Source organism: Cherax quadricarinatus, chromosome 12, assembly GCF_038502225.1.
Source record: "Cherax quadricarinatus isolate ZL_2023a chromosome 12, ASM3850222v1, whole genome shotgun sequence".
NCBI lineage: Eukaryota > Metazoa > Arthropoda > Malacostraca > Decapoda > Parastacidae > Cherax > Cherax quadricarinatus.
Genome location: NC_091303.1, coordinates 2560799 through 2576590, shown reverse-complemented (window position 1 = coordinate 2576590; position 15792 = coordinate 2560799). Strand labels below are relative to the sequence as shown.

Here is a 15792-nt window from a genome sequence, read left to right as displayed (position 1 = left end):
GGATCATGACAGAAATGTTAAAAGCAGGGGGGGATATAGTGTTGGAGTGGTTGGTACTTTTGTTTAATAAATGTATGAAAGAGGGGAAGGTACCTAGGGATTGGCAGAGAGCATGTATAGTCCCTTTATATAAAGGGAAAGGGGACAAAAGAGACTAAAAATTATAGAGGAATAAGCTTACTGAGTATACCAGGAAAAGTGTACGGTAGGGTTATAATTGAAAGAATTAGAGGTAAGACAGAATGTAGGATTGCGGATGAGCAAGGAGGTTTCAGAGTGGGTAGGGGATGTGTAGATCAAGTGTTTACATTGAAGCATATATGTGAACAGTATTTAGATAAAGGTAGGGAAGTTTTTATTGCATTTATGGATTTAGAAAAGGCATATGATAGAGTGGATAGAGGAGCAATGTGGCAGATGTTGCAAGTATATTTTTATGAGGATAGTGAGGCTCAGGTTAGGGTGTGTAGAAGAGAGGGAGACTACTTCCCGGTAAAAGTAGGTCTTAGACAGGGATGTGTAATGTCACCATGGTTGTTTAATATATTTATAGATGGGGTTGTAAAGGAAGTAAATGCTAGGGTGTTCGGGAGAGGGGTGGGATTAAATTTTGGGGAATCAAATTCAAAATGGGAATTGACACAGTTACTTTTTGCTGATGATACTGTGCTTATGGGAGATTCTAAAGAAAAATTGCAAAGGTTAGTGGATGAGTTTGGGAATGTGTGTAAAGGTAGAAAGTTGAAAGTGAACATAGAAAAGAGTAAGGTGATGAGGGTGTCAAATGATTTAGCTAAAGAAAAATTGGATATCAAATTGGGGAGGAGGAGTATGGAAGAAGTGAATGTTTTCAGATACTTGGGAGTTGACGTGTCGGCGGATGGATTTATGAAGGATGAGGTTAATCATAGAATTGATGAGGGAAAAAAGGTGAGTGGTGCGTTGAGGTATATGTGGAGTCCAAAAACGTTATCTATGGAAGCAAAGAAGGGAATGTATGAAAGTATAGTAGTACCAACACTCTTATATGGGTGTGAAGCTTGGGTGGTAAATGCAGCAGCGAGGAGACGGTTGGAGGCAGTGGAGATGTCCTGTTTAAGGGCAATGTGTGGTGTAAATATTATGCAGAAAATTCGGAGTGTGGAAATTAGGAGAAGGTGTGGAGTTAATAAAAGTATTAGTCAGAGGGCAGAAGAGGGGTTGTTGAGGTGGTTTGGTCATTTAGAGAGAATGGATCAAAGTAGAATGACATGGAAAGCATATAAATCTATAGGGGAAGGAAGGCGGGGTAGGGGTCGTCCTCGAAAGGGTTGGAGAGAGGGGGTAAAGGAGGTTTTGTGGGCAAGGGGCTTGGACTTCCAGCAAGCGTGCGTGAGCGTGTTAGATAGGAGTGAATGGAGACGAATGATACTTGGGACCTGACGATCTGTTGGAGTGTGAGCAGGGTAATATTTAGTGAAGGGATTCAGGGAAACCGGTTATTTTCATATAGTCGAACTTGAGTCCTGGAAATGGGAAGTACAATGCCTGCACTTTAAAGGAGGGGTTTGGGATATTGGCAGTTTGGAGGGATATGTTGTGTATCTTTATATGTTTATGCTTCTAGACTGTTGTATTCTGAGCACCTCTGCAAAAACAGTGATAATGTGCGAGTGTGGTGAAAGTGTTGAATGATGATTAAAGTATTTTCTTTTTGGGGATTTTCTTTCTTTTTTTTTTGGGTCACCCTGCCTCGGTGGGAGACGGCCGAGGTGTTGACTATATATATATATTTATATATATATATATATATATATATATATATATATATATATTATATATATATATATATAATTCTCTATAGGGAAGTAGAGAAGAATACTTCCTCCACAAGCCATGCGTGTCGTAGGAGGTGACGTAAATACTGGAGCGAGGGGCTAGTTACCCCTTCTCCTGTATAAATTACTATATGCAAAAAGAAGAAAAACTTTCGTTTCTTTTTCGGGTTACCCTACCTTTGTGGGAGAGAGCATTTGTTAAAAAAAATTACATAATATATAACTTTTTTCAAACTTACATTCATACATATATAATTTTTTCCCCCATTTCAAAAAAAATATTGGGAAGTACCACCTCTGGTGCTAACTTTGGACCCTCGAACTCAAAGAAGAGAATAAACTATATTACGGAAGAAATCCAGAGATTTTGCCTTTGTTTAAAGATGATTAAGCTTGAAGAATTATACTTCAGTACAATTCATTGTAATCTGCATATTGTAAATTGTATATTGTATATTGCTATATTATTTTCCAGAAATAAATCTTGATAGTGATTGTTTTTTTCACTGAAACATTAATCGTGTTCCATTATTTCAATGAATGTCTTAAGAAACTGCAAGTCTTTCCCACCTGCTGTGAAACATACTCCCACTTACAATATATATTCTAATTTCCATGCTAATGAGAACTTCAATAAGAAGGGCTTAAACCTGTCACATAAGATTATAACTATGATCATAATTCTTAAAGGGGTGCACCGGTAAGCCAGCGGAAGGCCTCTGCCAGATGACCAATAGCTACAACGGCGGGTCATCATCTGACTAAGACCCGTGTCAGGAAACACTTGTCCTGTTTTCTGACAAACCTTACCTAACCTACCTGTCACATAATGAACTGGGAAATGTACTGCAGGCAATCGAGAATGGTACAGAAATTCTGAATCATCCACTGGACCAACTGTGCTATGGCGATTTCAGTAGTGTACTTATCATTCAAACCTTAAGAAGTGGGGGCCTAGCACCTACATTTTTGCCCATACAATCCTAAACAGATGAATGCAATACCAACCAACAGACAAATTTATTACCTCATTGGGCCCTTGCCATTGAAAGGAAGATTATTGATGTGTCCCCCAGAGATATACGTGCCGACTGCCAGATTTATCTGAGGTAGGACGATCTGCAGTGTCTGGTTGCCAGGATGTCCTTGGTGTACGAACGTTACACTGACGTCACTCACCCCAGTCAGTGTGAGGCTGTTGAGGCTGAGTGCTATGCTAGATAAAAGTGAAATTCTTTAGATACATTTTGTGTGTTGAAAGGAATATAAAAGCAATCTTTATTAATTATTCTTGTTTAAAGAAGAGTGAAATGTCCTGATTTTGAGTGCATGTAGGATGAGGAGACTTGTAACTAAGATAGAAAGTTTAATGCTAATAGTGGCACTTAATGAGAGATAATACTCATATTTATATTATATTTATGAAAAAGAGAATTTGATATTAAGATAACCTAGTAGCAACAATGTATTATGTCCAAAGCATTCTATTAAAATTTTTGTGTCTGTATTTAATGTAGATTATTAATTATAATTATTATAATCTGTAGGGGGGTATACAGTACCTTAGAAATGGGTGGTAATCTGGTTTGATAAAAAAAAAGGAAGGGTAGCTCTAATTCCTCTAGATCAAGAGCCCATCATCAGACAACGATTTTCAGAATGCTATCAATCAGGTTCCTCAACAATTGGGCACATATCAAGGTGGTCTGCAAAACTAGTAATCGGAGAGCAAACAATGAGAAGTTTCTGAAGTGCCGCACAAGGACTAGGTGTCTTGATGCTAGGAAAAGATTTTTATTATTTTCATCGGATCAAAGCTGATTTTCTCCTATTTCTAAGACACGGTATGACCCCCTATGAGTTCAGGACATCTCCACAACTAATAGTGAAGAACTAGATATAAAAAGTGATATGTCAGGTTTTTATCTTGCCATTTGCTGCCATTCTTGATATATGTACCAAGAAATCATACATTGAATAATTTAATAACTTTGCAGTCGCCCATCTAAGGAGACAAGTTTCAATACCACTTGTGCGTTACAGAACGCAAGCTGATTTAGACAACCTGACAATTTAGATGTGAAAAACTAATTTCATTGTTGGTAAATACAAAGTAATATATCTATACAGCTAATGGAAATAAATTAAGAAAATGACCTGAAATAGTGACAAGTTATTGGACGCTAAGGGAACAGGATACCAAGACAACCAAATTTCAATTTTAATGGTATATCAATTGAGTACTTATTCAAGAAAGTGTTAACCAATCTGTAATTCATCAATACTTTCCACCGCCTTTTTTTTAGTATACTACATAAACCCACATGTTCATTAATCATTTTCAAGAGAAAATTGATGAAGTTACCCAGAGCGAGAAGTAAATCTTATTAACACTGTATACAATAGATAAATTTACTGACCCTCTACAATACAAAGATAAAAGAGGGACAATATGCAAATTATAAAAATGATCAAACAGAACAGTAATGATTCAGATATTTTAATATAACTCAAATATAATATACAACAACGGTTTTAAAACTATAAGCAAATGATTTAAGTCTAACTGAAATATTTTTTAATAAAGTGGTAAACACCGAATAGATTATCTTATGAATAAACAACGACATATGATTGATTACATTGAACTGTCTTGACACTATTACACTAGTAGATGGCATGGAGTTTTTTTACGCTTCAAACCTTTGAATTTTTAGCTATTAAAAATATGCAAGAGAAAAAAGTTCATGGGAGACGACTGGAAGAGGATTTTTCCAGTGTTAACTCTACATTAGTAGCAGTTATTTCACCTTCCAAGTCACTAGTATCATCTCAACATGTCTCTCTACCAGTGTCTAAAAGATAATCATTAATTTTGTGATTTCTTTCCCCAGTCTAAATTATCAATGACGACTGTTGGACTTTGCTGAGTAGAAGATGCATCATCCTTTATTTCTCAGACTGACGTACATATAATGTATGTCGATAACAGTATAGTTAACCTCATTTAAGCCCAGTGGTAATTTAAAATTTTAGATTTTTTTGTAATGATTTTGTATCTCGCAATTTCCTCTTGCCTCCTTAGGTTGTCAGATCATTCTAGCTGATGACGATTTTACTTGGATTATTAACTCTAGAGCATTAATAACCCAAGGAAGTTAGGTAGTCTGGCTTATTCCCAAGGGCTTTTTAGGTCCATTCCCAGCATACAACCAACAACAAGTAACTAACACCCAGGAATCCATTTATTGCTTAGTGAACAGGTGCAGCAAGTGTTTGGCAGACCATCTCACAATAAGAGGGTTATGCACACTTAGTATTCAAGGCTGCTAATGTTTTCTTGGTCACATTGTTGCCATTTATAGCTTAAATATATGTTTTTAAAGGTTTATGTGTCCTCACCTAATCTGATGCAAATTGGTTTAGCCTAGAAAACTGGAGGCAAAAGAAGCTAATGGTGAGCACCATGTTAAAAACTGACATAGTAAAATGAACTGTGCTAGATTTTCTCATCACCTCGCCTTGCATCAGACTGACTCTAGATCATTCAGCTCTGAGACCAGTGTGCTATCACTGGGTTATGAGTTCACTTCTATGTGCCTCTTCTCTCTTACCAGATCATTTTCGATTACTAAGCCTACAAATTCCGATAGTTTCCTTACCTGGCTATGTCCTGATACTCAATGTCAAATGTAGGCAGTTCAGGAATGAAGAGACCATCATATCGACTGAGGAAGTCATGCAATTTTTGTTCTATTAAATTTTCAAATACATCACCTAGAGGGGCAAAGGTGAAAGTAGAAGCTTGTTACTCTAAGGAAGTTTTAGCATTGTATTACACAAAATATTGCTTGTAAAGGCCATAAGCTTATATACTACACTAGTTAGCCACTTAAATATTCTTTAGTAAATGTTCTCTATATAGACCCTACTTATCCCTAATTTATATTCTAGTTAATTTTGATATAACTCACTCTCTCCAACTGTCCCTTTCCCTTAAGCTCCAAGTCATACTCTCTAACTTATCCTCTGTTCCCTTCATTGTAATACGTCTGACTAATACTCTTTATCTAATAATCTGAATAACTTTAATGACATTCCCTAAGCCTTACTTTCTATAACTTTTTCACTCCCTGACTCACACTCCAGTATAATTTAACTCACTATGTCTTAACTTACTGTAGGTATAAGCAACACAGTACGTGAACTTCACTATATGTGACTTACAATGCTTGTAAAAAGCTAATCAAGGAGTTTCCATTGTTCCTTATGACCACCAAAATCGATCTGGAGGAGAGGCAGAAGCGAGGCCAACATCTTCCACTAGGGGTTTACAGATAAAGAAATGATTATAATATCCTTGTTTCTTGTTAGAATTTCATGATCCAAATATCTATGGATAAGTAGTCTAAGAATAAGATGCATGTACAACACTTGGGTTTGTTCACTTGCCAAAATATTTAGCAGTCACTGTAGGTTTCTCTAGCATAATACTACCTTGCATTCACCTCTATTCAGCCGAGGAAGATTATTGTGCAGGTGAAATATTACCATATTAAAGATACTAAGTGTTGAACATATGTTGTATTCATCAACTTCTTGTGTTTATAACATCAATAATATAAGAAGTCTAAATGAGAAAGGATTGAATATTGTTTCCATCAATTTCCTGGTCTCAGACCGGGCCGCGGGGGCGTTGACCCCCGGAACTCTCTCCAGGTAAACTCCAGGTAAACATAGCAGCCATCTTGAGGTTTACCTCATTGTCGCAGTGCTTTTGTGGTTCAATCTATGATTCTGAATACATATTTAGTACAAAAAAAGTGAAATCAGTTTTTATTCCACCTCTGGAAACAAACCCCACAGTGGTGTCTCACCACTATCATCCTTCCAGATCAAACAGGAAGAAAATGCCAAGGAACACTGGAAACCTCCCTGGCTGAAGCTTTCAAGTCTGGTGTATCACTTCTAGGAAAATGTCAAATTAAATGTTTTTATATACTTTTTATTATTTCAGTGTTGCCTTTTATTTTATATGTCTGTTATAGATCCAATTGCTATGATGACTTTGTTCCAATGCATCATGTGCCAAAAAAATTCCAAACAAGTTTTTGGTGCCCATCTCTCAGCAAGGAAGAGGACGACTGACAACACACAAACGCTTTATTTGTTGATGTTCTCAAGACCTACCATGCTGCTGATGACAGCAACTTGCCAATTGAGAATTAAAGCACTTGACTGCTGACAAAGTAATTGGCACCGAAATTGCCGCTGAAAATTTCAAGAGGATAAAGTTGTGAGAGGAACTACATCTTAAACATCCCAAATTTAGTCTTGACTGTACTAGAAAACATGCTTGTTCTGGGAACAAGTGGTTGGCACCAAGCAACCCCTTCACCAGCTCCACAAAATTACCCTTGATGAAGAACACAGGAGTAAAGAATTGCTCATGAAGAGTTGAAAGTCTGACCAAATTCACTGTTAGCAATCTTGTCGCCATTGAACAGAAATGTCATGCATAGTACTTAGTTGATTTTTGAGAGTGTTATGACGAGGCTCCCTGAAAAAAAAAATGCTAAGACGACACAGGACGGAAGGCAACTGAGGAGGTACAGACAGTGATACACGAAATATCACATTAATAAGAGCAGACAGGTTGGTAGGACAGCCTATGGCATACGTTTGTGTGGTACAAAACAGCAGACAGCTTATTCATCTCGGTTTCCCGTCAAGAAGGAACTTTTGATGAATTCAGAGGTGCATCTTTAAATGCCTTCATTCAGAGGTGAGGAAAGTGTCATGACTTAACATCACCTGGGACATGTACCAAGAACTTTTCATCAAGGTAATGAATGACTCGGGTTGGCTGTCGTCACGGCAGCTGCCTGGAAAGTGGGATAAAAGTGAGAATTCTGAAGGACTTATCAGACTTTCTCTGGAATAGTACCAACATAATGGAGTTTTCCAATTTCTTGAAAAAGTAGCTATGCATTTATAACACCTTTCAGGAGATCTGTACATCACTTTTGGTGACAGATAAACAGCTGGATATTGAATACAGGAGGCAAGATGCTGTTACCAGATAGAAGCTGGCATATAGATTATCTTCCATATCCTTTATGCACTGATTTTGTGGAGCTTAAAAAGTACTGGTGAAGATATCCAGTTCTGATGTAATTGCTATTCTGGTCCATCACTTTTGCCCATGTCAGTTCAATCAATGAAGAATGCAGTATCATAGTAGAGTATGGGATTGAGAAAACACAAAGAATCATTAACATCTGTTAGAGAACTAACATATGTGATAGAGAACTGTTCATCCAATGGCAGATTCCCTGGGATCTGAACAAAGTTTCGTTCTTTCCCTCTTTGTGGTTCTCACTAGATACGATTTTACATAGTTTGAAAGAACGTTCAAAAGAAAATTGAGAAGACATTTCATTTACCAAGCTGGATGAAAAGTCTTCTCAATAAACACCAAAAACTGCATATTATGTCTTATTCACATACTTGTTGGTATATTTTAGTACTGAAATAAACATTATTATTATTATTACTGATATACACTCCCATTCGCCTATCAAGAGGAAAATGCTGCTGTACTGTACTGGCAAAAGAGTAAGCAGGCTAACAAATATAACAAGTGGCTGCAACAAGACCTTGACCAGGATGGGTGACGTTCACAGGAATATGAATGTCATCTGGGGCAGACATAGCCACAACATGAGGTGTGCCATTTAGTGCAGAGATGTCCACAGCAGGATGAATGGTGTCCAGGGTAGAGAAAGCTGGTTCCAGGAGGACCATCAACGACTGCACAAGCAGAGCAGACTTAACCAAGCCTGTCATGTTGATGCCTATATAATGAAGTAAAGCAAGATTAAGAATTAATTATTAATACTAAGAAATTTAAATTACCAAAATACTTGTACAATGTAAAATTATAACAAGGCATGCACGCAGGTGCATTGATATACTAATGTACTAGGGGGTATATACAAAGAAAGATCGCAGTCAGCGGGGCTCCATTCCCCAACAGGGGAAACTGGCGAAGTAGAGAGCGTCACTTAGGAACCTTGCCGGTTTCCCTGTAGTGGGACCGAGCCCCGCTGACTGCGATCTTTCTCTATATATTAGTTCATGTATATATAATAAGCTTGCTGCATTTAGTAGCTAACCCAGGGTAACTAAAATACATCTTGAATAAGGTCATCTTGAGAGATGATAATTCCCAGTTATTAGTAATTCCAACTCTACTAGAAAGAAATCTTTGAAGCTCTTATAAGCGCAGAACCCTGAAAAGAGTACTTAACGATATCCCATTTGTCTACTATATTTTCCCAGTTAAATGCTGCTTTCAGAATAGTTTGGCTAGCTGATATATTTTAGGTCAACATTGTGTATGTAACATGTAACCTATCATGTGTGATGGAATATGACAAGGGAAATACAGTAAACATTTGTTCCCATTGTAACTATCACAATAAGGCAGAGGTACATTGCTGACATATCCAATTTTGCTAAGTGAAACAAAGTTGCAGGTAGAGTTAAAAGTGAAAGTAGAGCAGTGCTAGCGAACATCTGTTGACGACATACTGAATCAATAGTCCATACAGAGGATTACATGGTATTTGATGCAGGATTGTGATTGGAAAGTTTACTTCGATTGCCATCTAAGTTACTCCTTATCAATTAGATCAAATATTATCCCTTTGTCAGTAGTAAAAGGAGTGAATGTTTTAATTAGTAAATTATTTTTTGTGAATTTATTGCTACTGTAATGTCTTAAAATACCATTAAGGAAAGTATTTTTAGACAAAAGTGTAAAAGTTACCATAATATTTTTGTGGAAAATACTATATATTTCCGAAAATACAGTGTATTTTGTATGTAAATTAGTGAAATACATTGCAGCTAATAAAAATTAATTTGTAAATAAAAGAGGAACCAGCGAGTGTTAGCGTCGCTTGGGAGGGAGAGACGCTATTGTGTGGGAATGGGCCGAGACAGACGCTAGTGAACATGGATAAATTTCGTCGCTCTGGAGGTTAAATTGTGGTTGAAACCTCTCAAATAGGAGCAGGAATTGTTGGAATTACAATCCTGCATAAAATGAGAAACAAATAATTGGACAATACTCATAAATTAAATGGGAAAAGGATAAAGTTACCCCTGTTAAGTAATGTCTATATACATGTTGAAATTTCTGGCCATTATTTTCTTCATATTTTAGGCAGGGGTTTGTGTGTGACACACCAAATAATCTCTAGACAAATTGGTTAGTGGTATTAATATAAATTCTCCTTCTGATATTATTATTATAATCAAGGGGGAAGCGCTAAACCCGGAGGATTATACAGCGCCTGGGGGGGGGGGGATGTGGAAGGCATTCAGGCTTAATTCGGGGAACTGGAGCACAGATCCAATTCCCTAAATCAAGAGCCCCTCATCAACATCAAGGAACCTTCCTTGAGGGGTCCTTCTGATATATAAATGTATATATTCAATAACTTAATTTAATATACAGTCCACATATTTATATTAATGATTTACCAGAATTCCTGGTGATGCCTATTTCATTTGAAATTAATATAGGTCCAGAGTGACTTGTGGAGATATGAGAGTAGTAGGTATCAAAAGGGGACATTTTTTTGCGACCTAGGATGTCCTAAAATTCCTACATGTCTGTAACCCTTGATAAGGAATAATTATCTATGTTACCAATTACTGGTATGTATCTTATGAAGTTCATACAATTTTAATTTTCCACAAATTTTAATTGTACTCTGTCTACATAGGCTTCTTTTATGTTTGATACGAGGAAGGAGAGGATAACTTCCATTTCACGAAGCAGAAGCTCTTCATTAACATCACGGAACCTTCCCTTGAAGGAAGTCTCATTTTAGAGTATAAATAAAATTCACATATTTATGTTAACTTGTGTTTTAAGTCGAAAACCAAGCAACAGTGTTCAAGGCAGGATTCACACCTGGTTATTTAACAATTTAATTACTACTTACACAGTTACATACAGACTTACAGTAGACTGAGGCAAAAGAGGTTAGAAGACGGCAGCAGAGATCGTTTAATATGTTAGAAGCTGAATTCTAGGCGAAGAAAATAATGGGAGAAACAGGAGAAAAGACAAGGACAAGAGACAAAAACAGATAAGACAATTTATAACACTCGTTTTGCTTTTAGTCTCTCGTCTGGCTCAAGTGGATCAACGCTGTTGGTAGTCTTACCAATACTGTCTGGATTAATTATGAGAAATGTCCAAGTTGCTGGCTGGGCTGTAGACAATGATGTAGGTGGCAGAGCTGGAGTATGTTGTGGTGAGTGGAAGTGTTGAGTAGAGACGAGTGGAAGGCTGTAGTGATGCCTCCAAGTAGTTACAAGACCCTCACCACATTACTCGATGAGTGAGCAAGTGATAACGGTGATAAGGGCACAGTAATCCCCCAAAACCTATTAAGAGCAACATAATGATCAAGTTAATGATGGCAGTGAAGTTTGATGGACATGGCTGTGACGAAATAAAAATAATGCATCAAGGTTTCCCTCTCAGTCATAAGATTCTCACTAAACTGATGGCAAAAATGAATTACAAATCATAAACACTGATTGATTCAAACAGAAGTTTGCTGGTGGGGTTGCATCTGTTCTCTTTGTAACCTCACCGGATAATAATTATAGCAACTACAGTTAGGCACAAGAATTATCAACTGACTTGCTGTATTGTCTTAACATGCACAGTGAGCCTGACTTTTTAATCATTACTATGTGATCACTAAAGGCATATGCTTCAAATACCCGACTAATACCACATGTTCAGTGGAGAAGCTCGTCAAAGGTATTAAAAAATGATCATACAGTGAATTACTCCTAGATGATAAAGCTGGTAAATTATCCAAATAATTACCTTGAAGGAAAATGTAAAATATAACCTGGAATAATATTAGGAGAGACGTTAATAATTAATCTGAATGTCATAGGAATTCGGTTATAAAACTGATTACAAACCACTAGAATAACATGGACGTTGATAAGCACATTTTAGGAAGCAAATTACAGTGTAAACAGGCTGACGTAGTAGCCAGACTCGTTCCTTTTCAGCTGCTTCACTACTCTTTCTAGTAACCTTGTTCATAACCTTATTATGCATGTCGGTGACACTGACCTGTGGTTCAGTGCTACTTCTCGTTCTTGTATATCAGAGCTGCACATTGTGTCCTCCAGACCTCTAGCAGTAGCCCTATATCAGTTACCGTGAAGATGTTGCCTAGTGGCTCATACAGTGGTTCTCCTCCCACTCTTAGAATCAACCGAGGGATGTTATCTGGTTCGTTTATCTTCGAGGGATCTAGTCTGAACAGCGATTCGCCTCTTTTGTTGCGAGTATTATGTTCAGTACTTGTTGGTTCACTCTCTTTGGTTTCCTGGTAATGTCCCAGTTTTCCCAGCTAGTATCTCCTAATTTTCTTCAGCTCCTCAGACTTGGAGGTCATCTCTTGTGAGTTCTCCTCCTCCCTTCTTCAGCCTATTTTTTTTTTATTTACTGTAGTCTTTTCATGAAGTGGTTGTAAAGCAACTTTAGTTCTGATTCGACTTTTGATATTATGCCATTCTTAAACTGTCATTCATTCTCACCCATATGTATTCACTTCTGACTCTTTAGGATGCTTCCCCGTTCTCCAGCATTTTATGCTTTCCACATTTCTTCCACGCTCTTTAATTTTTGGCTTTGGCCTCTACACAGCTACCTGGAGGTTACCTGGAGGTTATTCCGGGGATCAACGCCCCCGCGGCCCGGTCCACGACCAGGCCTCCCGATGGATCAGGGCCTGATCAACTAGGCTGTTACTGCTGGCCGCACGCAGTCCGACGTACGAGCCACAGCCCGGCTGATCCGGCACCGACTTTAGGTATCTGTCCAGCTCTCTCTTGAAGGCAGCCAGGGGTTTATTGGCAATTCCCCTAATGCTTGATGGGAGGCTGTTGAACAGTTTTGGGCCCCGGACACTTATGGTGTTTTCTCTTAGTGTACCAATGGCGCCCCTACTTTTTATTGGCGGCATTTTGCATCGCCTGCCCGAACCTGAACCTCAGGCACACACATCCTATTCCCATTCCTGCTTCTACTTTTTGGTTTGAATTTCTTCTCTGCCTCCTGGCACTTTCCGACTACATGCTTCATTTCATTCACTTTCTAGTCCTCTTCCACATACCACTTAATTCAAGAATTATCTCATGCCTGCATAGCTTCCTCTCTTGTAGTAAGATTTCACCCTGCCTTTCCCTGCTGTTTCTTTACATGTTTACTTCCAAAGCATTCAAGATTCAGTGTCTATTGTGTGATCACTAGTACTGAAGGGCCTCTCGTACTCAGTGTTTCCTGTGTCCGAGTCACTTAGGGTGAGTACAAGGTCCAGCCTTGCTGGTTGCTTTCCTCCTCCCTTTTGTGTTCCTGATACGCCGACACGTGAAATTTTTCATCACCACCACAATTTTAGCCGTCCAGGCTTCTGGCAAAATATGTTGTTCCAGATGTCCTCAGTCTATTTCTTTGTGCTTGCAATCTCTCATGATCAGTATTTTGCATTGATCATGTTGGCTCTTCTAGCAGTACGTATGTGTATGGGTGGATGAGGAGGGTGACGAGGGCGCGAGGGCGTGAGGGCGTGTGTGTGTGTGTACTCACCTAGTTGAGGTTGCGGGGGTCGAGTCCGAGCTCCTGGCCCCGCCTCTTCACTGATCGCTACTAGGTCACTCCCTGAACCGTGAGCTTTATCATACCTCTGCTTAAAGCTATGTATGGATCCTGCCTCCACTACATCGCTTCCCAAACTATTCCACTTACTGACTACTCTGTGGCTAAAGAAATACTTCCTAACATCCCTGTGATTCATCTGTGTCTTCAACTTCCAACTGTGTCCCCTTGTTACTGTGTCCAATCTCTGGAACATCCTGTCTTTGTCCACCTTGTTAATTCCTCTCAGTATTTTGTATGTAGTTATGTCCCCCCTCTCTCTCCTGTCCTCCAGTGTCGTCAGGTTGATTTCCCTTAACCTCTCCTCGTAGGACATACCTCTTAGCTCTGGGACTAGTCTTGTTGCAAACCTTTGCACTTTCTCTAGTTTCTTTACGTGCTTGGCTAGGTGTGGGTTCCAAACTGGTGCCGCATACTCCAATATGGGCCTAACGTACACGGTGTACAGGGTCCTGAACGATTCCTTATTAAGATGCCGGAATGCTGTTCTGAGGTTTGCTAGGCGCCCATATGCTGCAGCCGTTATTTGGTTGATGTGCGCTTCAGGAGATGTGCCTGGTGTTATACTCACCCCAAGATCTTTTTCCTTGAGTGAAGTTTGTAGTCTCTGGCCCCCTAGACTGTGCTCCGTCTGCGGTCTTCTTTGCCCTTCCCCAATCTTCATGACTTTGCACTTGGTGGGATTGAACTCCAGGAGCCAATTGCTGGACCAGGTCTGCAGCCTGTCCAGATCCCTTTGTAGTTCTGCCTGGTCTTCGATCGAGTGAATTCTTCTCATCAACTTCCCGTCATCTGCAAACAGGGACACCTCGGAGTCTATTCCTTCCGTCATGTCGTTCACAAATACCAGAAACAGCACTGGTCCTAGGACTGACCCCTGTGGGACCCCGCTGGTCGCAGGTGCCCACTCTGACACCTCGCCACGTACCATGACTCGCTGCTGTCTTCCTGACAAGTATTCCCTGATCCATTGTAGTGCCTTCCCTGTTATCCCTGCTTGGTCCTCCAGTTTTTGCACCAATCTCTTGTGTGGAACTGTGTCAAACGCCTTCTTGCAGTCCAAGAATATGCAATCCACCCACCCCTCTCTCTCTCTTGTCTTGCGTGTGTGTGTGTGTGTGTGTGTGTGTGTGTGTGTGTGTGTGTGTGTGTGTGTGTAGGGGGAAGGGGGCTTTTAACACTGAACTTTAAAACAAAGGTGTAGAAAAAAGGCATAGGTTTAAAAAAAAAAAAGTCTTAATTAAGAGCAATGCGCAAACACGAACATGAACCTGCGCGCACGAGGGAGATAGAGAAAGAAGTCATGGTGAATCTTATCAGGAAAAGAGTGGTGTAGCACCTAGAAAGAAATAAGCTTATACACGATAATTAACACAGTTTCAGGGAAGGGAAATCCTGTCACAGACCTCCTAGAGTTTTGCGACAAAGTGACAAAAGACAGGAGGGAGGGAGAGAGTCAGTTGATCAAATGAAAATGCTTGCTCACAGATGGCTCCAACTTCATCCTGTTCCCTACTTGTATGTCTCATAACAATAAAAATGCTTTCAAATGAGCTGATGTAGGTAACAACTCTTAGCTTGTCAATAAAGTTAGGAATCCTTAACCTGTAAATAGCTTGTCAATAAAGCTAGGGATCCTTAACCTTGTCATCCCTGTGTAAACAGAGATAGAGAGAGAGGTGGGTAGACCGAATTTTCTTGGACTGTAAGAAGACTTTCGCCACAGTTCCGCACAAGATATTACTGCAAAAGTTAGAGCAGGGAGGAATAACAGGAAAGGCACTGCAATGGATCAGAGACTACCTTACAGTGAGGAAACGAGTGATGATAAGTGATAAGGTGTCAGAGTAGGCACCTGTGGAGAGCGGGGTTCCACAAGGGTTAGTCCTACGCTCGGTGTTATTTCTGGTATATGTGAATGAAATGACGGAAGGTATAGATTCAAAAATATCCCTGTTTACAAACGATGTGAAGCTAATGCGTAGAATTCAAACGGAATAGGCTTGACTACAAAGGGATCTGGACAGGCTGTAAGCCTGGTCGACCAGGCTCCTTGAGTTTAACACCACCAAATGCAGTCATGAAAATTGGGGAAGGTCAAAGAGCACAGACAGAATACAGGCTAGGGGACCATAGGCTGCAAACCTCACTCGAGGAAACCGATCGTAATCATACCCAGCACATTCCCTGAGGCGAACATCAGCC

General features: G+C 39.4%; 1 protein-coding gene across 5 annotated transcripts in view; it reads right to left on the bottom strand.

Annotated features, from left to right (window-relative positions):
- LOC138852594 (uncharacterized) overlaps positions 1 to 15792 on the bottom strand; it is an 88228-nt gene that overhangs the window by 5087 nt on the left and 67349 nt on the right. For 3 of the 5 annotated variants that reach the window (XM_070084205.1, XM_070084208.1, XM_070084209.1), the window contains exons 2-5: positions 11063 to 11285; positions 8477 to 8674; positions 5480 to 5594; positions 2845 to 3033 (exon numbers count right to left, since the gene is read on the bottom strand). In XM_070084205.1, coding sequence (XP_069940306.1) covers positions 2845 to 3033; positions 5480 to 5594; positions 8477 to 8666 — 494 coding nt within the window. In that variant the 5' untranslated portion in view covers positions 8667 to 8674; positions 11063 to 11285. Of the gene's footprint in view, positions 1 to 2844; positions 3034 to 5479; positions 5595 to 8476; positions 8675 to 11062; positions 11286 to 11997; positions 12135 to 15792 lie in introns of those variants that run through there. The other 2 variants (XM_070084207.1, XM_070084210.1) reach the window with 2 other exon arrangements.